General features: G+C 43.9%; 4 protein-coding genes and 1 non-coding gene across 10 annotated transcripts; 2 read left to right on the top strand and 3 right to left on the bottom strand.

The window, feature by feature from the left end:
* Positions 1–105: 105 nt before the first annotated feature.
* Positions 106–4,621, bottom strand: LOC119229494 (tubulin monoglycylase TTLL3-like). 5 transcript variants are annotated; one of them, XM_037489897.2, is made up of 13 exons: positions 4,327–4,621; positions 3,957–4,117; positions 3,509–3,612; positions 3,240–3,405; positions 3,094–3,149; positions 2,815–2,943; positions 2,608–2,722; positions 2,191–2,479; positions 1,954–2,102; positions 1,632–1,875; positions 1,204–1,463; positions 813–988; positions 106–709 (listed from the first exon to the last, which is right to left on the bottom strand). In XM_037489897.2, the coding sequence occupies exons 2-13, from the start codon at positions 4,063–4,065 to the stop codon at positions 287–289; spliced, it is 2,220 nt and encodes a 739-aa protein (XP_037345794.2). In that variant the 5' UTR covers positions 4,066–4,117; positions 4,327–4,621; the 3' UTR covers positions 106–286. The 5 variants fall into 5 exon arrangements, with proteins under 5 accessions (XP_037345794.2, XP_037345795.2, XP_062419786.1 ...); XM_037489898.2 differs by having other exon boundaries at positions 3,255–3,405; XM_062563802.1 differs by lacking the exon at positions 3,509–3,612 and having other exon boundaries at positions 107–709; positions 4,327–4,618.
* Positions 4,622–4,636: 15 nt separating this feature from the next.
* Positions 4,637–7,069, top strand: hmces (5-hydroxymethylcytosine binding, ES cell specific). Its single transcript, XM_037489900.2, has 7 exons — positions 4,637–4,785; positions 4,932–5,149; positions 5,341–5,484; positions 5,593–5,817; positions 6,167–6,321; positions 6,397–6,589; positions 6,695–7,069. The coding sequence occupies exons 2-7, from the start codon at positions 4,961–4,963 to the stop codon at positions 6,878–6,880; spliced, it is 1,092 nt and encodes a 363-aa protein (XP_037345797.2). The 5' UTR covers positions 4,637–4,785; positions 4,932–4,960; the 3' UTR covers positions 6,881–7,069.
* A 1,111-nt stretch (positions 7,070–8,180) lies between these two features.
* Positions 8,181–11,955, bottom strand: LOC119229497 (ras-related protein rab7). 2 transcript variants are annotated; one of them, XM_037489902.2, is made up of 6 exons: positions 11,584–11,955; positions 9,841–9,903; positions 9,503–9,629; positions 8,876–9,094; positions 8,598–8,726; positions 8,181–8,470 (listed from the first exon to the last, which is right to left on the bottom strand). In XM_037489902.2, the coding sequence occupies exons 2-6, from the start codon at positions 9,891–9,893 to the stop codon at positions 8,375–8,377; spliced, it is 624 nt and encodes a 207-aa protein (XP_037345799.1). In that variant the 5' UTR covers positions 9,894–9,903; positions 11,584–11,955; the 3' UTR covers positions 8,181–8,374. The 2 variants fall into 2 exon arrangements, with proteins under 2 accessions (XP_037345799.1, XP_037345800.1); XM_037489903.2 differs by having other exon boundaries at positions 11,721–11,954.
* A 781-nt stretch (positions 11,956–12,736) lies between these two features.
* trnaf-gaa (transfer RNA phenylalanine (anticodon GAA)) lies at positions 12,737–12,809 on the bottom strand. Its single transcript has one exon. It is a non-coding gene; the product is annotated as a tRNA-Phe (tRNA).
* Positions 12,810–13,128: 319 nt separating this feature from the next.
* Positions 13,129–18,410, top strand: rpn1 (ribophorin I). The gene is made up of 10 exons (XM_037490978.2): positions 13,129–13,482; positions 14,212–14,276; positions 14,609–14,915; positions 15,026–15,235; positions 15,323–15,515; positions 15,735–15,834; positions 15,931–16,069; positions 16,796–16,915; positions 17,037–17,282; positions 17,384–18,410. Exons 1-10 carry the CDS (start codon positions 13,243–13,245, stop codon positions 17,564–17,566), a joined length of 1,803 nt encoding a protein of 600 aa, XP_037346875.1. The 5' UTR covers positions 13,129–13,242; the 3' UTR covers positions 17,567–18,410.
* Positions 18,411–24,048: the final 5,638 nt, after the last annotated feature.

The raw sequence follows: 24,048 nt of genomic DNA, 5'->3' as shown, positions 1-24,048 counted from the left end.
GCACTCAACATTACTGAAACAGTTTTCTTGATAGAATAATCCACACACTTTTCTGTGAACGTGTACAGCATTGAAAGTATATTTACTAGTGATAGAAGCAAAATAGTTCCAGTACAAATAATTGACAACTTATTCTGTTTATTAACCAAATTATCATGGGCACTTTTGTATCACATTGAAACATTGACAATTATCAAAAAAAAGTAGTGAGTAAAAAAATAGACATATAAATCTATTTTTAGATTGACCTTGTCATGACCCAAAAGCATTCAAAAAGGCACTCAAGTTACTGCTTGTCTGGACTGTTGGAAAAAGGCAAAGAGGTCCGGGGTTGGACCTCCACAGATACCTTTGGTTTTCTCTTCCACAAAAGTACAGTGTTGGACGTGGGGCTAATGGGCAGAGGGATGGATGTTACAGTCATTGGCAGGTTGGGTGAGACGATTTTAACAGGGGCTGGCACAGGGGGCAGAGGAGGAAGTGATGTAACCCCCTTGCTGGTGTAATTGATCTGACTCTGTGCACTTTTTGACAACAACTTAGGCACAGGATTTACTTGTTCTGCTTTGGGTTGCTTCTTGACGGGGTCGTGGCGTTTTGCTGCTGAGTTGTTGGGTGACCGCATCGGAGGGAGTGAGCAGGGGGGCTTGATCTTGCAGCCATTGACAAGCAGGTTGACCCCGATATACGGTGGCATGTTTACTGCTGCCTAGAGACAAAAAGTAGCATTGGAAGTGATGTATATCTCCCTCTCAAAGTGGGCCATTTGAATGTACACCATAAGCCGAAAAGGGGGGATAACTCATCTTTACCTGCTTATATATGAGCTCAAAGTCTCCCGTGTTTGCAGTGCGGTCTGCCGTCCAGTCCAGGACGATGCGTAATGTGTCTTCCTGCACAGCAGCACAGAGGCGGGCTGTTACAGGGGTGGACGGAGCCATTGTGGGGCTGGAATTGATTTCTATCAACCATGGACACAGGTCCTGCCCTGAGTAACGCAGAACAAAATATCTATGTTGTAATTATTGTTTTGTTTTTACAATTGTGTGTATTAAAATATTTTCTATTTTGGAATATAAATACATATATAAAATATATAATAAGGTTTATTTCACTACTTTTACATGTTTTTTTACAGCTCCTGAAAAAACATGCTATAGCATATTCTGTAATACAGCATACTTTACAGTGATCCCAATCTACCTAACATGAAGTCAGCACCGTAGAGCTCAAAGGAGTTCTTGCGTGACTCCATCAGATCCTGTGTTGTCTGTACGGTGTGGATCAAAGCCTTCTTCATCCCAGGGACTATCACTGTCTGCCACTGAGCTTCCCGGCCCTGGCTGGACAGAAATCTCTTAAACTGGTCGTCCGACCACATGTTGTCTACTGGGATACTGCGATGACGTTCTCGGGAGGGTATCAGGTGCTTCTGGATGGAGTTATTGCAGAGATGGACAGAGCTGAAAGAATGGGGTAAAGAGGCCAAGATTGGAAAGAAGAATGAGAGTGAATTGGGGAGATTGAATGAAGAGAAGAAGTATACTGACATATGAATTAGGAGGGAATGATTAGAGCCTCTCGCTGCTTCTACTCTCCAACTTGTTTCTTTAGAAGTATCCCCGTCTTACCTGTCCAGTGTATGTAGTGAGTAAGGCTGTGTAGAGAAGCGCACGTAGCACTTTTTATAGAACCACACAGTCAAAGGGTTCCAGGCGGTGACCAGGAACCACTGCCGAATGTCAAATTTGGTGCCGTGGACCAGCAAAGGTCGCTCCAAGTACTTCTGCACTACCCACTTGCTGTCCGTCGTTAGGGTTTGATCGCAATCAACCAGGCTGAGAATCCGATCCAGACGCCTGGCACATTTGATACCTGTAAGGCAGGTGTCACAGGTCAGCCAGGACTATGTCATATATCACGTGAAGAGTTTGACAGTGTCAAACCGCTCACCTCTGCCCCTGGATTTTGCTCCAGGTTTGATGATCCAGATGTTGTGTATGCCGTCTATGTCTTGCTGTGGACTGACCTCCAGCAGCCTCTGTAGCATGGCTTTGCAGCAGGTCACAAAACGATCACTGTTCTCGATCTCGACTCCTTCACTGGGCGAGGAAACAGAGAGGCGATATAATAAATACTCAATAGCGCTCTGGTTTGCCAGTTTACTTGTATTTCTCACACAGTACTCACTGAACAGCGAGGTAGTAACCGTTGATGAACTCTGCCCACTCCTCCTTTGTAAGTGTCGGTGGTGTCTCAGAGTGCATGTCAATGTCACGATGCTCCAGACTCTCCAGAAACTCGTGACATACTTTAAGTGCGCTATTAATCATTTGCGACAGAATCACTGGACTGGATGGCAGTTTGCGTCGTTTTGTCACACCGCGAATGTTGTGGCTGTTTCCGTCTCTCTGAACACCCTGCTCCCTCTCCACAATGTACTTCAAAAAACTGGTGCAGGCTGTCCTCCTGTAGTCCGCTACAAAAAGGACAGAGACAGTGAGGCATGTGTTCTAAGCTTTTCTCTGTGAGTCAAAGTGGAAGGATGCTGGAAATATAGAAAAGAGATAGGTGTATAGTTTGATGACCCGTTGGGTCAGATCTGACCAATGAAAGCGGGCATCTCATCCTGTGGTCCGGGTCTGTAACAGCGAGGAAAGAAGGTGTCTGGGTCAGCTGAATCAAACCAGTACAGGTTTCTCAGGTTCACACACAGTCCCACCTGACAAAGAAAGAGGAAATATAATGATGGTGGGTGTGACAAGAGACAACTGAATATTATTTGTTATAATAGATTATAGCATATAACTTCACCTTGGTGGTGAAGCTTTCTGATTTTACAAAATGATTGGTAATCTGTTCTTTTTGCAAGCTCTTGGTGTTGATGGTGTCGACACTGTTCGTCCAATAGAAATAAACCATTTCATTCCGCACCAGGCGAGACTGTATGAGAACAGGGAAAGGGTGAGAGCTGAATGTGTTAAGACCCTTAAATTCCCACCATGTTTATCAAACTCAGCAACAGCAACTTTCACTTTGCCTGTTGCATATGACCGTAGCCTGTTAGCCTACAACCACAAATGTTATTTTTACCATGAGATCATACAGTACATCTGGATCTTGGTCTTTTTCGAGATTGCCAGAGTAATCTGAGAAGAAGAAGTAATGTAAATAAATGATGGGATAAAGACAGATATCCACATCCAGTAATAACAACATTCGGAGTCCTTCTAGCTAACCGTCATTGCTTTCACCAGCATTGTTGTTGCAGGCTCCGCTCTCATTGCTGTGGCGCCGGTGATCGGTTTGGGTTGGGCAGTGCATGCGCTGTTCCACCCAGCCTCTGGCCCTGAGTGCTGCCCTGACAACAGAGTAAGGGCCCTGGACTGAGAACACCTTATGCATCTGGGAGGAATCAAAGCAGACAAAAATAACCGACAACTATGTGTAACACTCAGAAATGTTGTCAAAAAGGTTGTATGCAACAGATCCAGTAATGTTAACACACCTTGACAGCATTTTCTGCCATGGCTTTTGCTTTCTTCAATCTCTCTTGTTTAAGAACAGTTAAACTGACAAAGCCGTGGCAAGCTTTGCCCTTCGGAGTTGTATCTGACACACACAAATCAAAATCTATTGAATAATGCTAAAAATTTGTCTGGAAAGCTCCTCGCAGATTTTCTGATGGATAAGATACAAGCATAAGATGAAAGACGTAACTCAAGATTAATATGATATATGATTATATACCCGTCTTATTGGCATGGAAAACGACCATTAAACCTTTGGTTCAACCAATGGTTCAAACTAAACATCCAGTGTTATAAATGATGGTGATGGCGCCCTCCTTTGATTAACATTTGAAGAAAATACATCTCAGTGAGATCCAGTATTATTTGTTTGATCCTGTGCATGTTAAAAAGACCATGTTTCCGTTGTTGCATTCAGTCTCTCACCACCGCCTGGGTATGTTGCGTTTCGTGCGTTGCTAGCCGGGTGATCCTCTCGCCCGTGCTGCACAGACTGTTTTGACCTGGTGGCCTCCATACTAACATCAGCTCTCATTCTTTAGTGAAACCTCTTGGCTCTGCTTCATGGTTTGTTCAGACAATAACCGCTAAGAGGAGAGTAACACAAACAACGTGCACATGTAAATAACTGTAGGGGTCTTTCTGGCTACTGGTCATGCAGATCAGTGGACCATAAAGTAGGTCAAATTGCTGTGCAGTAGAGATTACATTGACCCATTGGCTAATATAAGTAGCCAGCAGCAGACACTGTCTTTTCGACTAGAATATTATACGTTACAGAATAAATGATACATACTATTTCACGCAAAACGTTGACCTCCGTTTGTTGCTCCCACCTGCTGACTAGAATGCGGAGTTTGAACGGAAGACTCCCTGACTCTTGGCCGGTTTGCTGTTACCATAGCAACTGCTGGATAGACAGCTCCCGACACTATCACTTGCGGAAACCTGAAATGTATAAAAGTTACACGACCGTGTGTTTGTAACGTAATACAACTCTTATTTACATTAATGCGCTATGGTTTTCTGTTATTATTTTTAATTTGATAGTATTATGCGGACTGTCGCCATCTTGGGGCAGTACTACGTCACGGAGTCACGTGCGGTAAGTCTCTGCCCGCGAAAGTCCCTGCGCCTACGTCACATACAACTTAACGTTAGCATCATATGGTTAGCATCCTCCATCTATGCTAATAATAACACGAAATATAATAGAGCTCAACTTTACGACACATTTTAGGACAAACGCAAGCAGGTAAGCCGACCAATGGTATCCTCTAAACGCGTTACTGTTGGTATTTTCTGTGAAAATAAATATTTTGTTTCCAAGTCAGCTATACACGAAATGCATGTTAACCTAACACTAGTTAGCACATTTAAACGCCGCTAACTCTTTCTCAGGCGGCCGAAGAGTTCTATTCTCGCCTAAAATGTGTGGAAGAACCGCGTGCACGCTGGCTTCCGACGAGGTTAGCCGAGCCTGCTCTTACAGAAACCGAGCAGGGCAACGCAGACAGCCCCGCTGGAGGGATGGAGACGCGGACACCTACCGACCCTCTTACAACAAGAGCCCCCAGTCTATGAGTCCCGTCCTGCTGTCCCAGAGGCACTTCGACAAGGTGTGGTGAACTACACACACACACCTTAATTAGAATTTAAAATAATTAACCACAGACATAACGCCTCTCTGCCACACTCTCAAAATGAAGGACCTTTGAAAGCCACCACAAGTTAGAATATACTGAGGAGTTATTGCATTGAATATGATTATATACCTTTGGCCCTTTATTATTGTGTTGATTCCCTGCAGAATGCTCTTGTGGATGAGTGTGTGTTGGCCTCCATGCGCTGGGGTCTGGTTCCTTCCTGGTTCAAGGAGAATGATCCGAGCAAGATGCAATACAGTACCAACAACTGCCGCAGTGAAAATATATTGGAGAAGAAAACATACAAGGTGCGTGCAGTTTAGGCACTGCTAAGCTTTATTATCCTTTAGTATTTTCTTTTGTGGTCTCTGTGCTGGACGTATGCACGCCAATGTCGAATCACTTTTTCCCAAAAGGACCCCCTGATTAAAGGACAGCGCTGTGTCATCCTGGCTGATGGCTTTTATGAGTGGAAGAGGCAGGCAAAAGACAAGCAGCCATTCTTCATCTACTTCCCTCAGACCCAGGGAACCAGTCGGAAGAAAACAGAGGATGAGGATGACCCCACGACCTCGGCCCGCAATAAGAAGAATTCAGAGACAGTGAGCCCTCCAGAGAAGGCCTCCCCTGACTTGACAGAGGTTCATATTGGCTTTTTTATAGCAATATCACTAACGTGAACATTTACTTGCATCCAGATGAGAAGTAGAAAGAATGCAGCTGGGACGGAAATGGCCATGACTGAAAATATCCTGTGTGGGAGACAAGCCAAAGCCAAAATGTGCATGTGTCCTCCAGGTGTTTCTTTTAAAATGTCACGCTACATATAAACTCATACTTTTGATGCCAGTACCAGGCCAAGGATTGTATCAAATTACAATTATAATATATATATATATTTTTAATGTATAATATAATAATGTAACATTATCCATCAATCTGCTAATTCTTTTGTCTGAACTTGTTTGCTACATGCTATTTGTTGGTCAGAGAAGAGAACCATTAGGTGAGTGGACTGGATGGAAGTTGCTCACTATGGCTGGACTGTTTGACTGCTGGACACCTCCTGGTGGTGGAGAACCCCTCTACACATACAGTGTAATCACTGTGAATGCTTCCCCAGACCTGGAAGGCATTCATGATAGGTGAGGATAGCTAAGGACAAAAAACTTTTTTTCCATTTTCTTCTGTATAAAGTCTTAAATTACTCTGTGGTTAAGGATGCCAGCGGTCCTGGATGGAGAGGAAGAAGTGAGACGATGGCTGGATTTTGGAGAGGTGAAGACTCCAGATGCCATGAAACTGCTCCAGTCTAAGAACACGTTGACTTTTCACCCAGTCTCTTCATTAGTAAACAACTCTCGCAACAACTCTCCGGAGTGCCTTCAGCCCATTGATCCTAACAGCAAAAAGGTCTCAGATATACTGGGTTACTTGACTTCCTGCGGTTGGGAAAAGTGTCAATTGTGTGATTGAGTTGAGAGGTTTAAGCTGACCAATCTGTCCTTTGACTCACAGGAGCCCAAACCCACAGCCAGCAGTAAGATGATGATGAACTGGTTAAAGAGCAGTGCACCTTCAAAGAGAAAGGAGCCAACCACATGTGAAAATAAAGAAGAGCAAGAAAGCATAGCAGAGTGCAAGTCTACAGGAGCACTTCAACAGTGGCTTCAGGGGGCCAATAAAAAACCAAGAACCAGATGAAGAGATATAATGGGACTGAAACTGCAGTGTTAAGACCATTTACAAATTATTTATTCCACTCAACTATGCTGACAGTTGCGAGAAAAGCATACTTTTGCTCGTTCACTGTTTTAAACGTAATAAAAATTCCTATTTTATTGCGAGGCGGTACCAATAAATCTCAGAAATAAAGACGGCATGTTTATTCAAGATTTTTATTATCCTTATTACTTGAAATGCATAGACATTTCAAAACAATGTAGATGCTAAGCATTTATCATATTACTATTATAATGACAAACGCCAATACTTCCCCAAATGTTTTTTTTTTTATTCTTTCAAAAGTTACAGTATGTAGGCTATCTTGTAATCTATAATGCATTTCAAAGTTTTAACATAATACGAACAGACGGTTAAAGATCTGATCAGTTAAAAGAAATGTCAAGCACTTAAATTGTTTGCCAACACAAGCAACTGGCAGTCAGATATGGAGATTTACAACAAAATTGTTTTCCTTCCCCACGTAGTGATGAGAGGTTTGCAAATATACAAAGTCTTACGATTGTTGGCGATAAAAACCTATTTACTAACTAGTAGTACTCTGTAATGAATGATATTTATACTCCAAGGTCTCTCCTCTCTGGGGCTATTGGGTAGAATGACATGCTGTCTTCATTTGGTTCGACAGATGTTGTAGCAAGAATAACTGATTACAAGACAAGCCTTCATTTTCCCAAAAGAGGACCAGCACACAGACGGGTTAGGGACAGCTCTTATGTCAAGGAGCTGAGTCTGGATTCAAGCAACGTCCTCGTCCTGAGCTACAAATGCATTAACTGTGGCTCCAGAGGGAAATTCTTCGCACAAGAATTGACGATGACAGCAAAGTGCATGGAACTAGATTTTCAATGATGTGCCAATTTTAGAGAATCAGCCAGCAGCATATTATTGTGACCCACATGCACATTCTGATCCTTGACTACTTCAGCTCAGACTTTTTTTTTTAGACTGTGTGAGGTAAGACCATGGTAATGAGTGTTTTCTGAGTCAAGCAAAATTAAGCCACAACACAAATGAGAAACATCAGAAACATAGGGAGGGGGAGGGGGGGGCACTGTGGGCCCTCAACACAGGTACAATGTCTCGATTTACAAAATAAGTTCAAACCAAAACTGGGCATGAAAGCAGCAATATATATGGAACCAAAAACAAGGTTAGCCCAAAGCACCACTGTCATGAAAAAGAACACGAGGAAACACTGGGAAGTAATAACCATCATACAAGTAAATTCCATGATGTTTCCATAAGGTGTTCTTTGGGGTGGGAGACTTTTTATAGAAAATGTGTGTTTTGTTTGTAGCAGTACACTCGATGAGTGGGACGCTGCCTGTATGTTGGGCTTTAGGGATTAACACAGTGGGCCATGGGATAAGGGATATATAGACAAGGCAAGAAAGGGTAGTGAGGGCAGAGACAGCGCCCCCATCCCCCCTCCCTCAAAGATCTTCGGGGCCCTCAGCAGCTGCAGGTCTCCGCTGATGGCTTGGCTCGCTCGTTCCTGTCCAACTTTATCGGCTCAGGGAACTCGTTGTACAACTCCACTTCGGTCTCCTGAAATCAGACAAAAATACTTGTATCTCCCCATTTCCACAGTACAAATGAGGAGTTTTTTTTATTATTCCTTCCTCTTCAGCATCCATCAATCCAAACCATCAGACGGGATTTCCCGCCCGGTTACCTGTTTCAGGGCGTTGCGTGCGATAGTCTGGAAGGCCTGCTCCACGTTGATTGCCTCCTTTGCACTGGTTTCAAAATATGGGATGTTGTTCTTGCTTTGACACCAAGCCTGTGCTCGCTTGGTTGTCACCTGAAACCAAAAAAAAACTGCGGTTAAACTTGGAATTATCGAAACATCACGGTCGAATCCAAGCCTTTTTGTACATTTCCTTGAAAAATAAAAAGGTTGAACGCAACAAGACCCCACACAAACATAAGATTGGGATTATCTGGACCCACCTGTCTGTTCTCCAAATCGATCTTGTTGCCCAGCACCACAAAGGGGAAATTCTCCGGGTCTCGGGGGCTGGCCTGGATCAAGAACTCGTCCCTCCAGCTGTCGAGAGTCTTGAAGGTGTTGGGCGCCGTCACGTCAAACACCAGGACGCAACAGTCTGCTCCGCGGTAGAACGCTACTCCTAAGGACTGGAACCTCTCCTGACCCGCTGTGTCCCAAATCTGAGCGGAGATAACACGCCGTGTGTTTACAGATCAGTGTAATGGAAGAGATTAAGGTAATACTTTGACTAGTTCACGTTAATCAGGTCTACTTTATCTCTGGTACTTAAGTTAAACTTCTGATTGAATCTAGACACTCTGTGTTCGATTTCTTTGGACCGTCATAAGAGTGGTTTGCATTTTTTCTTCGCCTCTTTGTGGCGTGTGCAGAATACAAACATTAAATGGAAAGATACAAAATCAAAGTGAGCAGAACTAAACTGTTCTCCAGCTCATTTAAAACTTAATAAGACACACATTTAAAGTTTTATAAATACATTTTGCATCCTGTGTTTTTTATCGGATGATTGGGTTCTAATGAGAGAAGGCGTTACTGTGGAGTTCTCGAGTGCATCATTTCCTCCGTACCTGCATCGTGACGAGTCTGTCGTCCACCATGACTTCTTTCGTCAGGAAATCAGCACCTATTGTGGCTTTGTACTGGTTGCTGAACTTCTTATTCACATACTGGTTCATCAACGAGGTCTTCCCAACTCTAGGGGAAAATAAATCACGGGGGACTTTCAGAAACAAGTGACACAGAAAAAGTCATCGGGATGCATTGATGGGTAAAGTAACAAATAGCTTACTGGCAGGTTGAACGAAAGTATTATTAGACCGAATCAAACACTCAAATTAGCCATTTTCTTTACAATAAACCATCGAGCATCACTCTTTATTGTTGTCTCACCCTGTAGCTTACTCACCCAGAGTCTCCAAGGATGATGACTTTGAGTAGTACTTTCTTCCTTGATGTCATTGTGCCACAGCTATAAAGACAACAACCATGAATAAAAAAAAATAAAAAAAGAGTACATAAGAGGGGAGGAGGGAATGAACCAACGCTGGAATTGTTCAAACGAGAGGACTACAGGAGCCGTGCCCCCGGGGATGACCCTTCATAAGGGCCAACGAGTTGAACAGAAATACGATAAGGCCTGTCTGCCTCTCGAAATACACTCCAAAAAAATTGGACGTTTCCCGGAATGAAACAGAGCACAGTGTCTCTAATACATAGGTTTCCTTCACTTCACCAAAACAAATTCAGTAACAGGGATGAAGCAATATGCAGCACTGCACTCTACATACAGCTCAAGATACAATTCACTACACTCACAAAAAAGAATGTATCCCAAATGTGACAATGGCAGTCCTACTATTTTTGTTCCACAGCGGTTTTTGTTATCTTTATACTGTAAACCATTCATTTGGTTATGTTTATACAAACCATTCAACGGGAAAATCAACAACTTTGTTTCATTTGACCTGTACAAGGCCGGACATTACAACAAACTGAAAAAAAAGTGGAACACACACGGCCAAATTCTCAGTGGATACATGGATGGTATTAACTATTACATGTATATGCTGTATTAAAACATGACCCCCCCCCCCCCCAATTGATGAATGCATTTGTCCTACCAAACAGGTGTTTCAATTCAAAATCAATTCCAATTTTTTACATGATGTCACACTGAAAGGAATCTTATTTATTTAACATCAGATATGTCCACCTTGTATGTGGTTTTAAATTACCTGGATCATCAAAAGCACAAGATTCTTTTTTTTGTACCTAAACCAATGATGGTGGTGGTTAGAAACATTCTCATCTCTGAGCACTTCTGGCATTCTTTCTTTGACCGAATCTGCTTTGTCATAATACACCACCTTCTATTGCTGCAACGACCAAATTCCAAACTCTATCACCCACTTTAAAAACCAACGCTCTGCTCAGGTGAAAGAAATCATCGTCACTCTTAACAATGATCTATAATAGTTGTACGCCACGCATCACTTTACAGCCAGCTAACGGATACGAATAAAACGCCAGAAGCCTGAATCCACACCCGTGCTGTTGTGAGGGAGAACTACCACGGATCTATTGCTGCAGCATAATCTGCACCCCATGACACTGTGTCAGGGACCTGATCACATGGTTATAAAACACAGGACTAACGGAGCCATGACTTGGCAGGCGGCGTGATTAGCACACCGCTGTTGTTGCATATATTGCACACAAACCGTTATACTCTATAGTTGTGATCAATCGTGCGATCTCTCGTATTGTATTTAGTTCCACTAAATAAACTCGAGCGGAGTCCTGTCTCACTTGTTTAACGTTACCCAACCATAAAGACATCAAACAAACTCACGCGACGGGCTACCGCGGTGTTATACAGTACATTTGGGGATTCAATTGCCAGTTAAATAATTACACGCAATGAATAGTTTGTTTGAACAGTACCATTAATTAAACACAGACTATTTTTTACACACCGTGGAAGCGGACAAATACCACATCAGTGACATTTCTTAATTTGAGCTAACGTTTAGTTAACTGGGCAAGGTTTATTAACAAATGTTAACTTAACGTTGGTTGACGACAGCTGATGTTGTATCGTGAATAGACATTGTTAGTAAGACCAGTAAAGACCTGAGCAGAAACTAACCTGGGCGATGATCCTGCGATAGAAAAAAAAATATCAAGACTGGACTTTTCTTCTGCCTCGGTTGGAAGCGTTAGCTAACGCGCAGGCTAGCTAACAAGCTAACGGCTCCTATAAATGTCTGCCGTAGGAAAACACACCGTTTAAACAGTCGACAGCCGAATCCCCTCCGATAGGTAGCTGCGCAGCTCGCTATTTGTCACAGCCAAACCTGCCACTGCCGATGTCTCGCTTCGTTCAACGGAGGCGATTTGGCACGATGGTCTGCTTCGCCCTGTTGCCGTTGACGCTTGCCTTTCCTGTCAAGCTAACGTGCTATCTGCTAGCCGACGTCTGCTCACTTCCTCCAAAACAACCTCTGTCGGTGAGAGCTGACGTCACGCCCTGGACACGCCTTGTTACACCGAAACCCGAGAAGTGACAATAACACATGTCGTAAGGTTAAAATATAGATTCAGTGACATGTGGTTTAAAGGAACAAAAGAGCAAGTGAAAACATTCAAACTAGCCAAAGCCTTTAATATTATGCTGATGTTTTGAAGTGAAATGTGTCATTTTTTTCAGCAATGTACGATTGACTAGAATAACCTAAAAGGCAGTCTGGGACTGAAGTGTGACCTCCCCACTCTTAATTTCCGATGTGATTATTGCCTCACTGCTGTCATTCACTCCAGAATGTTTTGTAGGACATTCTGATGTCAGCTGTGTCAGCTGTTGGCCTGTGGCGCCACTCTTGAACAATTTTGTTAGCTCTTCACATCAGATGTTTGCAGTTATTCTCTCAGGGGATAAAGTTTGGGACCCAGTTCCCTGACAGTTAATCATTTCTGTGAAACTGGCGCTAACTTAGTGCCAGCTAATATCCAGTAGTTTGTGCACAGTGTCTATGTGCTTGGCGTTTGGGGGTAAATAAGGATTTGGAGTACTTCCCAGGTGTGCAGCAGCATCAGCTACTCCCATGACCTCTCTGACCAGCAAACTATAGCTCTTGGGTACTTTATAGCCTTTTGGGTATTTTATGATGACCACCAATTTAATTTAATTTAATAATGAGTTACCTGCAGTTGCGTGTCATTAATTGTGGGTATTCTTGAATGAGGCCTTACAGCAATCACAGAACAAAGAACTTCTGCAGTATTTAAAAAGAGTACAGAGCTGCCGAAACCCGGGATCGAACCAGGGACCTTTAGATCTTCAGTCTAACGCTCTCCCAACTGAGCTATTTCGGCGCTGCTAATGAAGGATACCGTTACTTAATAACAAATAAAGTATTAATTTCCGCTACTGTTAATTCATATTGTTGGAATACTATGGAATACTAACACAGGTGTTCATTAGGCCGCTTACGTTACTAGCTACCATAATATTTCATGGTGAGACACTCCGTCAGAGTTCAACATTTAGAGGCAATGGTTTTTAAGTGTCACATTAGATTGCTTGTCTTCTGAACTGACCATATTGGAGGATATTTTTATGCTTGTGCAAAAATCGCTGCCGACGCACGACACGTTGTAAAGAGCGCGCCTTACGTCATCACGTAGGACGGAAAGAAGCGTCATCCTTTCTGATGTAGAGCGGCACGGCGGCCTTTCTTTGCTGCTCTACGTTTCCCTCGAGCTGTCCCTTCGTATCCCCGTTTTTCGGCTCGAAATCTCTCCAGCCATGACTCGAAAGTCACCAATTCTCGCCGCTTGCCTGCTGCTTCTGGCCACTGTGAGCCTGGAGGTTTCAGCGGACGGTTTGGTGAATGAGGAGGTAAAGAGGACAGTGGACCTGGGGAGTCATCTGGCCAAGATCACCGCGGAGATCGTCCTGTCCAACCAGGGGCACTCTGCCGTCCACAGCTTCCTACTGGCGGTAGAGCCTGACCTGGCCCCGCACCTAGCATACATCGGAGCTTCGGTGAGCCTAACACCAGTTAATCAAATAACGCCTGTATCTCTATTGTAACTCTGCTCGCTAGCCGTTAGCCTGTTAGCTAACGACTTCATAGCATGCTACTCATTTATTGGTTCTGCAAATCTTGCTGCTCTCCAACAATGCCCTTTGTACTCAAAATTGACAGCAGTGACGAGTTGCTGGTTTGCGGGTTAATGGCCACCATACGATGCTGCAGTGTGCTCAATAGATGCATGATACACGCTAACTAACTCGCTAGCCTTATATGTGATTCACTCTGGTCCTGCGGCTAACACAAGTCAGCCAGTTATACATGTAACGTTATATTGCTTCGTGCAAATATCGGCATGAGCTCATTTGCTGTGCGTAGAAATGTACCCAACAGCAGAGCTAAATAATATATATATATATATATATATATTTTTGAATTGCTAAAGAAGTGCATCGTAGGACGTTGACTTCCGCAGCGCTGCACGCTGTGTCGGTGGCTGAATGACACGTATGAGCTGGGCAGCTCACTTCCGTGTTTGACTGCGCAGGACTACCCCCATTCCTCTATCATGTGTGAAGCTCTGGCAACGCTCCGTTTTTAGCTAGAATAATAAGCTACACACGGTTCCTTCAATGAATTTTTATAAATCGCATTTTTTTTTTTTACCTCTCACTTGTCATGTAGTTATATTGTTAGGGTTCTGGCACAGAGAGTAAGCTCCAAATACCATGTTTCCACAGGTGAAGGGTGATGAGGAGGAGGATGGGACACTTGAACTTCAAAAGACATCAACTCCGGGCCAAAGGTACGAGATCGGACCCACCCGCATTGTTCTCCTTCATTGCTCCAGCAATTTAAAAAAAAACATGATTTTCTGTGCAACTGTCAGTCAAGTGACTTTAAATATGAAAACAAATAGATTTGGTAATAAAACTATTGATGGCTATTAGTCATTTTGTCTGCATTTTAGATGTACAATTATGAGTAATGAAACCTAAAAAAGTTGTTTAATTATTTAAAGAATCCTTCAAATGAATGCTTAAAGACTAGTTTGCATTTGTTAGTTAATGAGAAGCTGATATTTTATGCAAATGTCTCTCTCTCTCTCTCTCTCTCTCTCTCTCTCTCTCTCTACAGTGGTATTTTTTACAAAGTGCAGCTGCCCTCCAGTCTGGCAGCAGGAGCTCAAGTGAAAGCGAAGGTGGAAATGACGTTAAGCCACGTCCTGAAGCCCTTCCCGACACACATCACGCAGGCTGAGCGCCAGCTGGTGGTCTTTCAGGGGAACCACTACATGTACTCCCCTTATCCCACCCGCAGCCAGACTACCCGAGTCCGCCTGGCCTCCAAGACCGTGGAAACCTACACCAAGCTGGGTAACCCCAGCAAGAACGACGAGATCATTGAGTACGGACCTTTCCGTGACGTGGCGCCGTTCAGCGAGGTACGCAGTCGCCCAGATAAAGGATTATCTTAGATCTGATGCGCTTCAAGTGGCGCTGCAAAGAAACGTTTTTAATATCTCCCGTGTTGTGTGTGTTCTCCGTTGTCCAGGATACGATGAAGATCCATTACGAAAACAACTCGCCCTTCCTCACCATCAGCAGCATCGTTCGAACCATTGAAGTCTCTCACTGGGGTAACATCGCTGTGGAGGAAACTATCGACTTGAGGCACACAGGGGCCGTCCTGAAGGGGCCTTTTTCACGCTACGATTATCAGCGTCAGTCAGACAGCGGCATCTCATCAGTCAAATCCTTCAAGGTGTTGTTTTAAACTCCAATCACGGTCATTGTTTTTACTGTTGCATGAGGTTGATGAATTAAACTATATACTTTTCCCCCCCGACAGACTATCCTTCCTGCCTCCGCTCAGGACGTCTACTACAGAGATGAGATTGGCAACATTTCCACCTCCCATCTGCAGGTTCTGGATGATTCAGTGGAGGTGGAGGTCAGGCCTCGCTTCCCCTTGTTCGGAGGCTGGAAGACCCACTACATCATTGGCTACAATCTGCCCAGCTACGAGTACCTCTACACTCTGGGTTAGTTTAATCCTTCAGCCTCACTCACAAGAACCCTTTGATTCCTACCGAATTTCTGGCCACACAAAAAGAAGACTAGAGGGGGTTAATAAAGACAAACCCCACGTTGATCTATGGCCACCGGAGCGGTGCAGATTCCCACATACTCATCGTTATCCTGATGGAAACCCAAGCTTCTTGTTTAGACTGAATCCCTGGGTGTGCTCTTTTGTCTTCTAGGTGACCAGTATGCACTGAAGATGAGACTGGTTGACCATGTGTATGATGACCAGGTTATAGATTCCCTTACTGTGAAGATCATCCTGCCAGAGGGAGCCAGGTCGGTGATTGCAAGCCAATTCTGAGTATGGTTAGTCTAGATTTCTGCTCTATTAGATGCAGAGTTCTCATTAATTTCACTACAATGTCCTCGCAGAAACATCCATGTGGATACACCTTACAAGATCGATCGCATGCCAAACCAGCTGCACTATACTTATCTGGATACATTTGGCCGACCGGTGCTGATCGCCACAAAGAACAACCTGGTGGAGCATCACATCCAGGATGTTGTGGTAAGACAAACATTCGGAAGGAATTGGAATTACGACATTCTACATTGTATGCATATCTTATTTACCTGCATTTTTTGTAGGACATTGGTTGGACTAATTTAGCATGTGCTGTTATAGTGTTAATAGCCCAATGAAACCAGATTAACTGCAGAGCTGGTACTCGTATAAACCAATCCAGTTATCTGGAAAAATGTTGCAGAGTGAAAAAAACAACTTTATACGTTACTTTTTAAACCAGTCCTTGTTCCAGATTTTCAGGAGACTCTGAGGTTTTTCTTTTTCCAACAAAGTTGTTTAACTTTGGATCAGTGCTTAGGAGAGCCTTTAAGAGCAGTAAAATTACCTTTTATGTTTTTGTTTGTAGGATTTATCTATATCAGTCATTAGGGGCTGTTAATGTTACGAAGAGCTGCCTGTCTGTACTAAAATAATACATTATTCTCTATAATGTCCTCTCACAGCCCCCATGGTCCCTTTACAAACTGTTAGAGAGCAAAAGCATGCAATGCTCTATTTTGGAGCACTTTTAGTCGGTACAGGTTTTGGGGTTTTATCCAAGAATTTATCAGCGTAGGTCCATGGTTCCAGCACGATGCTCAATGGCTTTTTTGTTAAACTGTCGCTGGGGAGTTTTTGTTGAATGTTGCCTAATTTTCCCTCGCATCTCTATTTTACCTGTCTAATATATGTCTGTCTGCATTAATAAACCTCTTCTGTGATCACTAGGTTCACTATAACTTCAACAGGATCCTGATGCTGCAGGAACCTCTCTTGGTTGTAGCGGCCTTCTACATCCTCTTCTTCACAGTCATCATTTATGTCCGCCTGGACTTTGCCATCACAAAGGTACGAAAGGTTTCTGCAAACTCTCGTTCTTTTGGCAGATCTTCTGCATCATTCTATCTTCCTTCAGTTCTTGACACCAAACTGTTTTAAACCTGTTTTAATGTCCTTCTTCCTTGACCAGGACCCCGCGGCTGAGGTGCGCATGAAGGTGGCCTCGATCACCGAGCAAGTGCTGACTCTGGTCAACAAGCGCCTGGGTCTGTTCCGACACATGGACGAGGTGGTCAACCGCTACAAGCAGTCCCGCGACACCGGGGCGCTCAACAGCGGCCGGAAGACTCTGGAGGCCGACCACCGCGCGCTCACCGGCGAAATCGCCTCGCTGCAGGCGCGCCTCAAGGCCGAGGGCTCCGACTTGGCCGAAAAGGTGAGTGACGCACATTCGAGAGCAGGTGCTGAAGTGGTGTTGGCGATCGCCGCCGTCACGTGAAAGCCCATCCTCCTCCTCCTCCTCCTCCGTGCCCTCAGGTCGCCGAGGTGCAGAAGCTGGACGGACAGGTGAAGGAGCTGGTGTGCCGCTCCTGCCAGGAGGCCGAGCGGCTGGTGGCGGGAAAGGTGAAGAAGGAAGCTTACATCGAGAGCGAGAAGACTCTGAGCGCCAAGAGGCAGGAGCTTGTCGGGCGCATCGACAGTCTGCTGGACGCCCTGTAAACCACCCGCGACGCATTAGCACGCATTAACAGACACACACTATCTATCCCCTGCTACAGTATACAACCGACTATATGAATGAATGAGAGTTAAAGGAAATGTGACAGAAGTGCTTACATTTTTGTCTTTCTTTTCGTACCATCTTTCAGCCCCGACATGGACAGTTAACATCTCATCTTCTGGTAGTGGTGGGTTTATCCAAACATGTGTGTGCCTTGTGGTAAATCTTGAGGTCACTGTGCGCTCAATTTTACAGCACAGAAGTCACAATTTTTTTTTTTTTTTTTTTTTTTTTTTGTTTGTCTACTTTTGCGTTTGTTGAGCTACATTTAAACTTTGTCATAATTGAGACCCTGACTTTGCTGTTCAAATCTGAACCTTTTTTTTTCTTTTTTTTTCTTCCCCTCTTAAATATGTATGGCTATGGGACTTTTATTTTGGAAACTAATAGGATAAGAGGCCCAAGGGTTTCCTTTCTCATGTCTTTACTCACAGGCCGTACTCTAAGGTTGAATCATCTCTAGCGCTCAAGTATTAAGGAGATCTTTATTCAATCATGTCTCTTATGCACTTGCATCTTTTTTCTACGCACGCACGACTGATGTTTATATTTGGACAAATTTGAAGCTCTGATTCCGCATCGTCTCAAATGTTTGTTTTTGATGTTCCTCAGTCATATTTTCTACATTTTGTATGATTTTGTTTTGTGAGTTGTGTTTTTGACCATGAGATTAGCGAATACATGAGATTAGGTTGCATGCGAGTAAAGACGAGAGATGGGACAACGGTTGGGGCCAATGATGTGGAAAACTATCAAATTTGAAATAAAGCGTTGAGAAATTCATCTTTTGATGTTCTTTTATTTTTTACTTATCGCACAGAAAGTGCAATAAGATGGAAACGGGGGTTTTCTGGTTCATCGGTTATTTGTGCAAGCAGTACCATTGGTTAATCAAAAGAGGGCGTATCTGTATCAAAAACCGCCATTTAAAAATAGTGCCGGCTTTCTTCTGTTCAAAAGCTACACTGCGTTTTTGGACCCTGACATTTAATGGCCTGCAGAGGAAAATGTCACCTGGCAGTACATGCAACATGACTGGTGCCTCTCGGAGGGAATTTCCAGCACATTGTTGCCTTCCTTGTTTTCGGTACAATCCCCGCGTCGCCCTCTCCTCCCTCCACACGGCTCGGAGGAGCCGACATGCCTCGAATCAAATTCGGAGCCCAGGACGAACGCAAGGGTCAGTCTGAGGTCACTGCTTTCCCTCTGAGGTCACCACAGGTCCCGGCAGGTCACTCGCTTCCTGCTACATAATAAACGCGCCCCGTTCCCCTCACAATGATAACGTGAACATATTGTATGTGCCATACAATAATCATTCTGAAAATACACAGCAGGGGGAAGGCAAAGACAATGTCTGTTAGCGCTGATGCTCGGTGCTGGTGAAAGGCCACACAATGGCGTTTTTGTTGCGTGTTTGTACACCAGTGGAGCTTTTGCGGTGGCGAGATTCTCATTCTCCAGCTGCTGGTTACAGGCGTCCACCTCCCTGTGAGTTGGGGTGTTGGACTGACAATTCATTCAAAATTAGTCGATTTGAGAGCTTTTGTAGAATTAATTGCTGGGCTGAAAAACATTTCTGGCCTGCTCCCTTTCCCTCGGATCCACACTATCATGGAGATTCTCAGTAATACAAATGCAGGTTGACAAGTCTCATCAGGATATTGGGACTATATTTATCAAATTGTTAATATTGTGGGGGTTATACAACATTCCAGAAAAGGTTCCAAGGAAAGATTACAGTAAGCATTCAATTTGTTTTCAATCAAGTTCTGTGTTTTCATTGTCTACACTTTTCATTGTGGTGTTAAATAAACATGTTTGTACGTAATCTCAAATATAGGCCAACATCTCTACCAGCAGCAGCCCCATGTTTGCAATTCCGCTAATTTCCAAACTATCTGATCTATTATTTGCTCCATCAATATGTTATTGTGTTAATTGTTCCTTGAAATGACATAATTTAAAAATCTGTCACACAGTTAAAAAACTGTCTGTTTAAGTCATTTAAATTATTTTAATATATATTATATATATATTGACCCTACATATTTGACTTTTTTCACAATATATTTTTTCCCATGACATGACTGGAATGATCTTAGATGGAGGAACCTACACGTCCCTGTCACTAATGCCAAATGCCCCAAATTTCTGTACTTTAAACCTTATCTGGGTTCAACCCTGAAGGGACATGGTGGCTCTTCCTAAATCCTTTTTTAGTTTTGGGTAACTGACATTTATAAAAAATCATAATGGGATATTGCCCCAGAGACGGATTGGTGCATCTTGGAGGATCAACCATGCTATTCATCCTTCCTGCATTGGTAAAGGCACAAGTGGGTTGAATTTGAATGTAACAGAGAATTGGAGGGTGGATGCACTAAAAAGGGTAAACAAATCTACACCCTGTGCCAGACTGTCAGTTTAAGGTTGTCCACAGGATGCCCTGAAGTAGACAAACATGTGATTGTCTTGAAAAATGCCCTCAGAGGCTGTAATAAGTTTCATGTCAGTGTGACCACTGAATGAGACACATCTGCTCATCTTTACTGACTCATCCGGCCTTCTCTCCCGTCAAAAAGGTGGAACCCTATAGGCTATGTAGCATGGCTAATAAGTGATAAAAGCTTAATTAGCAATTAACATCCAATTTAGTCAATTCATCATTCAAAAGATTCTTCATCATTCTTGACAATGCCATCATAACTCAAGTGAACGCGCCTTGTGTTTCTGCATAACCCCCAGGGTCCACTTCTCTGAAACAACCAGTGGGGACAATGCCCCCACAACTCCCTCCGCAGTAGTGCGCTCAAGACTTGGCAGCAGTGGGATTTGAACCCGCTAGTGCTTACAGAGGGTTTTGGCCCCTGCACTCACCCTTACACCACCAGTCCTGGTCACAATTTGGCAGCTTTGATTTTCCTATTTAACCTTGAGCATGTGAGTTAAACTTTAAAACTCTTTTAAATGCTATTTCCACATCTGGGCCTGAACCCACAACCTTCAAGTGTAGTGCAGGCTTGTGGCAGCAGCTCTTCTGCTGTGCTACTTCACCACACACTAACCAACCCTTTGTTTGTTGTATTTAACCTTGAGATTGCTACTCAAGCCAAAGGCTCAAACCCAAGACTGGGCTTGAACCCACAACCTACAGGGTAAGGACAGTAGCTCCTCAGCTCTTGTGCTGCACTACCTCACCATGCACAAATTAAAATTTTGATTCTTGTATTTAACCTGCTACTCAAACCTCAAAACTCTTTCAAAGCAGAAGTGATGTCTGCATGAAGGGGCATGAACCCACAACCTCAGACAGCAGGTTGGAGCCTGCAGCCCTTCAGTTGTTCCCTTGTGCTATTCAAGCACATGCCTCGTTGTGTCAGTTTCTCATATTAGACCTTGGGATTGTTTACTAAACTGTTTCGAAGTTTACAGTTTGAAGCCCTGACTGCAACCAAACCCTCCTTCTGAGAGAGCAGGTTTGAACTGAAATAAACACGTTTGACACACGGCACCTTGAGGAGAGAGAATCAAATCCCAAATGTGGATCAGGAAGGTCAGCTTTGATTCCACTAGAGACACTGTTTGTTTAATTTAAAAATAGGGCCAGGACTTTAGCGCGTTAATTACGATTAATTAATTACAATGTGAATTAAGATGAATTAATTACACAAAAAATAACACATTAAACATTTTTTATGTACTTGAAAGTATTGGTCTACTTAAAAAAACCTAGTTTACAGAAGGTCTACTTACCTATAGGCTACCTGAATTTCTGAAAGTACTATATTTCTAAATATGCTATTTCTACACTTGTCTGCTGGATTTGGTTGAACAAAAATAAAAATCCATGTGAAAAAAATTACTTCTCACTGTTCTCAGGTCAAATATTTATGCAATTAAAATGCGATTAATTTTGATTAATTAATTACAAAGCCTCTAATTAATTAGATTAATATTTTAACCGAGTCCCGGCCCTAATTTGAACTAATTTGACTTTGTGTCCCCGAATACACCGATAATTTTTTTGGACCAAAAAAAAACACATCCAACAAAATATCTCAGCTTTTCTGTGCATTTAAGCTAATTTGATCCATTAATCTGAAAAAACACATGAAATATGTGAATTAAAGGAAGCTAAGAACATTAGACCAAATGAAGTAAAGGACTATTCTGCTAAATTCAGCAAGTTATCTTTCAGCAGGAGTGGTTTATCTGGTTCGTTCTTTCTTCATCAGCTTTAGTCGAGGCCCAATCTCCAACCATTTCGGGCTACGCTCCCGCTCACTGAGGATTTAGTTCCGTCCCGCTGTCACACCGTTGAGTGTTTGACGGCTCTCTGGCAGACATTTTGAGCCCTTTCTGCAAGTCAACGTTGGATGCTGAGTTAGCCGTAAAGGGAATTACCCACAAGTCATTGTAATGTTCGTTAAAATCTGGATAACCAGTGAATGCGTGGAGACCTAAGAATAGGTAAACAAAGAGCACGGCAAATGTGTGTTGAGACTGTTATATAAAAATGCATACATTTAAAACATTTAGGATTATGGGTGGGGAAAAAAATATACAAAATCTGTTGATATTTATACATTTTATTCACCAACTATTTACTTAAGCTATTTTGATGAAAACAGTAAAAAATGATGTAAAGTTACCTTCCATATTATGGGGAAGAGAGAGGAAGACAATCTCCCCATGAAATAAAAACCCTCAATGTAAATCATACTTTAGGGCGTTGTCACGGTGACGTGATATGGGGCAAAAAGCGCTGTCCCATTCGTGTTTATGTACCATTTAAAGCCCTCGCAGTCTCTCTCAGGCACCGGGGGTTCAGGGCGGACATCGGGATTGGGCCCGAGTCTCTTGACAAATGCTTCATATTCTTCTTCTATGTGTCTTGTGCATTTGATGGTAAAACAATGCTGCTAGCAAGTATCACACTGCTGCCATCGTGAAGATCGTCACCGAACGAGGTCCCTGTTTCACCGATGCTTCCATGTTACATCCTTGACACACGGCATTGTCTCGTGTGGGTTTGTTGTTTGGTTGATTGGCCTTTCAGTCCTTTCGGTTCCAGCTCTACCCTCGGGCCCAGGATGTGATTACCGGTCGCAGCAGAACTGCGGTTTATCTGTTAGCGTAAGCCGAGCAGAATACTGTTTGAACCGGAATTCATGTGCAGTACTGTATCCTGATGTGGCAAACCGTGTGTGAGTGTGTGTGTGTGTGTGTGTGTGTGTGTGTGTGTGTGTGTGTGTGTGTGTGTGTGTGTGTGTTTGTTTGAGCTGGATGGAAGGGGTTTGTGCAGGATGGTGGACGTGTTGGGCCATGTGTTTGAGCTTTTGTGCCCCCCCCCCTCCCACCGCCCCAACCTTCAAGCATGGAGTTGATTATTATCTTCCTTTCCTGAACTAAAGTAAAGATGCAGAGTGTGTTCTGTCTTTATCTGCCTGAAAAATAATGAAGATGCAAAAAAAAAAAAATGTGGAGTCAAACTACATATCAGTAGAAGGGGGTAATCCACAAACACAAACCCCGGGCCTTGTGACGTGGTGGTGATTGATTACATTGAGGGCTCACCTGCAGTACTCTGCCTCTTTATCTTTCTTGCTCTGATACACACACACACACACAAAAAGAGAGAGGCAGAAGTCACCAGTCAGGGAACAATATCCTGCTCAGAAGACCCTTCACAGCACACTCTCATAAATCACTGAGACAGAGCCACCACCCTCACTGTCAGTATGTTATTATGCACACACACACACACACACACACACACACACACACACACACACACGCAGACGCACACTAGGTCCATGTTCCTCACAATACACATTCATTCGATTTCAGTCAAAGCCATAAAAGGATGTCATCAAAAACGAGAAATATGACTTGAATCCAAACTCCAAAAACTCTCCCTCAAACTCGCCTCACCTGCACTCATTCCCTCTGGCTCTGCTTAAAACACACGTCCTCACAACAGCAGCTCTTGTGTCCCACTCTGGCCCGGCCCTCTGCACCGGCCATTCCTCAGTGACAGGGTGCCGGGATGAGGGGATGAGAGGCTGTGAAGGGCGAGGTGAGGGATGGATGAAAGCCCCCCGCGGCCGGGGTCCCCGGGGGCCCTGCGTCCCCGTGCAGGTGGCAGGTGTGATCGGGGGCCGTGTGCACGAGCGCGAGGCCGAGGACGAGAAGGACAATGAGGGCGTCTGTCGGCCCCCGTCGCAGCTGCGGCGGACGGGGCGGAGCGCGGGCTGACAGATCAGGCGGACTGAAAGGTCGAGGAAGGGAAGGACGGTGTCGGACGCGCAGAGACGGAGATGGGACTTCAAACAGAGGCTTGGGCCCCGGGTGCCGAGAGACGCATTCTTGCCTGGGCACGGAGGGGGCGGGGACGGGGGGGGGGGAGAGAGCGCGG

The sequence above is a fragment of the Pungitius pungitius genome, chromosome 8 (assembly GCF_949316345.1).
Source record: "Pungitius pungitius chromosome 8, fPunPun2.1, whole genome shotgun sequence".
In the NCBI taxonomy this organism is placed as follows: domain Eukaryota; kingdom Metazoa; phylum Chordata; class Actinopteri; order Perciformes; family Gasterosteidae; genus Pungitius; species Pungitius pungitius.
The sequence above is the reverse complement of the archived record's forward strand: the minus strand, read 5'-3'. Positions and strand labels throughout refer to the sequence as shown.

Excerpts from the sequence above, each read along its gene's own strand:
- rpn1 (XM_037490978.2), top strand. The coding sequence starts at position 13,243 with ATGACTCGAAAGTCACCAATTCTCGCCGCTTGCCTGCTGCTTCTGGCC. Across the intron at positions 13,483-14,211 it reads TAGCATACATCGGAGCTTCG|GTGAAGGGTGATGAGGAGGA; the intron begins GTGAGCCTAACA and ends ATGTTTCCACAG. Across the intron at positions 17,283-17,383 it reads GCTCCGACTTGGCCGAAAAG|GTCGCCGAGGTGCAGAAGCT; the intron begins GTGAGTGACGCA and ends CCGTGCCCTCAG.
- hmces (XM_037489900.2), top strand. The coding sequence starts at position 4,961 with ATGTGTGGAAGAACCGCGTGCACGCTGGCTTCCGACGAGGTTAGCCGA. Across the intron at positions 5,150-5,340 it reads CCCAGAGGCACTTCGACAAG|AATGCTCTTGTGGATGAGTG; the intron begins GTGTGGTGAACT and ends GATTCCCTGCAG. Across the intron at positions 6,322-6,396 it reads CTGGAAGGCATTCATGATAG|GATGCCAGCGGTCCTGGATG; the intron begins GTGAGGATAGCT and ends TCTGTGGTTAAG.
- LOC119229494 (XM_037489897.2), bottom strand. The coding sequence starts at position 4,065 with ATGAGAGCTGATGTTAGTATGGAGGCCACCAGGTCAAAACAGTCTGTG. Across the intron at positions 3,150-3,239 it reads TGCTGGTGAAAGCAATGACG|ATTACTCTGGCAATCTCGAA; the intron begins GTTAGCTAGAAG and ends TCTTCTTCTCAG. Across the intron at positions 2,103-2,190 it reads GGTTACTACCTCGCTGTTCA|TGAAGGAGTCGAGATCGAGA; the intron begins GTGAGTACTGTG and ends TTCCTCGCCCAG.
- LOC119229497 (XM_037489902.2), bottom strand. The coding sequence starts at position 9,893 with ATGACATCAAGGAAGAAAGTACTACTCAAAGTCATCATCCTTGGAGAC. Across the intron at positions 8,727-8,875 it reads TCGATTTGGAGAACAGACAG|GTGACAACCAAGCGAGCACA; the intron begins GTGGGTCCAGAT and ends TTTTGGTTTCAG. Across the intron at positions 8,471-8,597 it reads CACGCAACGCCCTGAAACAG|GAGACCGAAGTGGAGTTGTA; the intron begins GTAACCGGGCGG and ends GTCTGATTTCAG.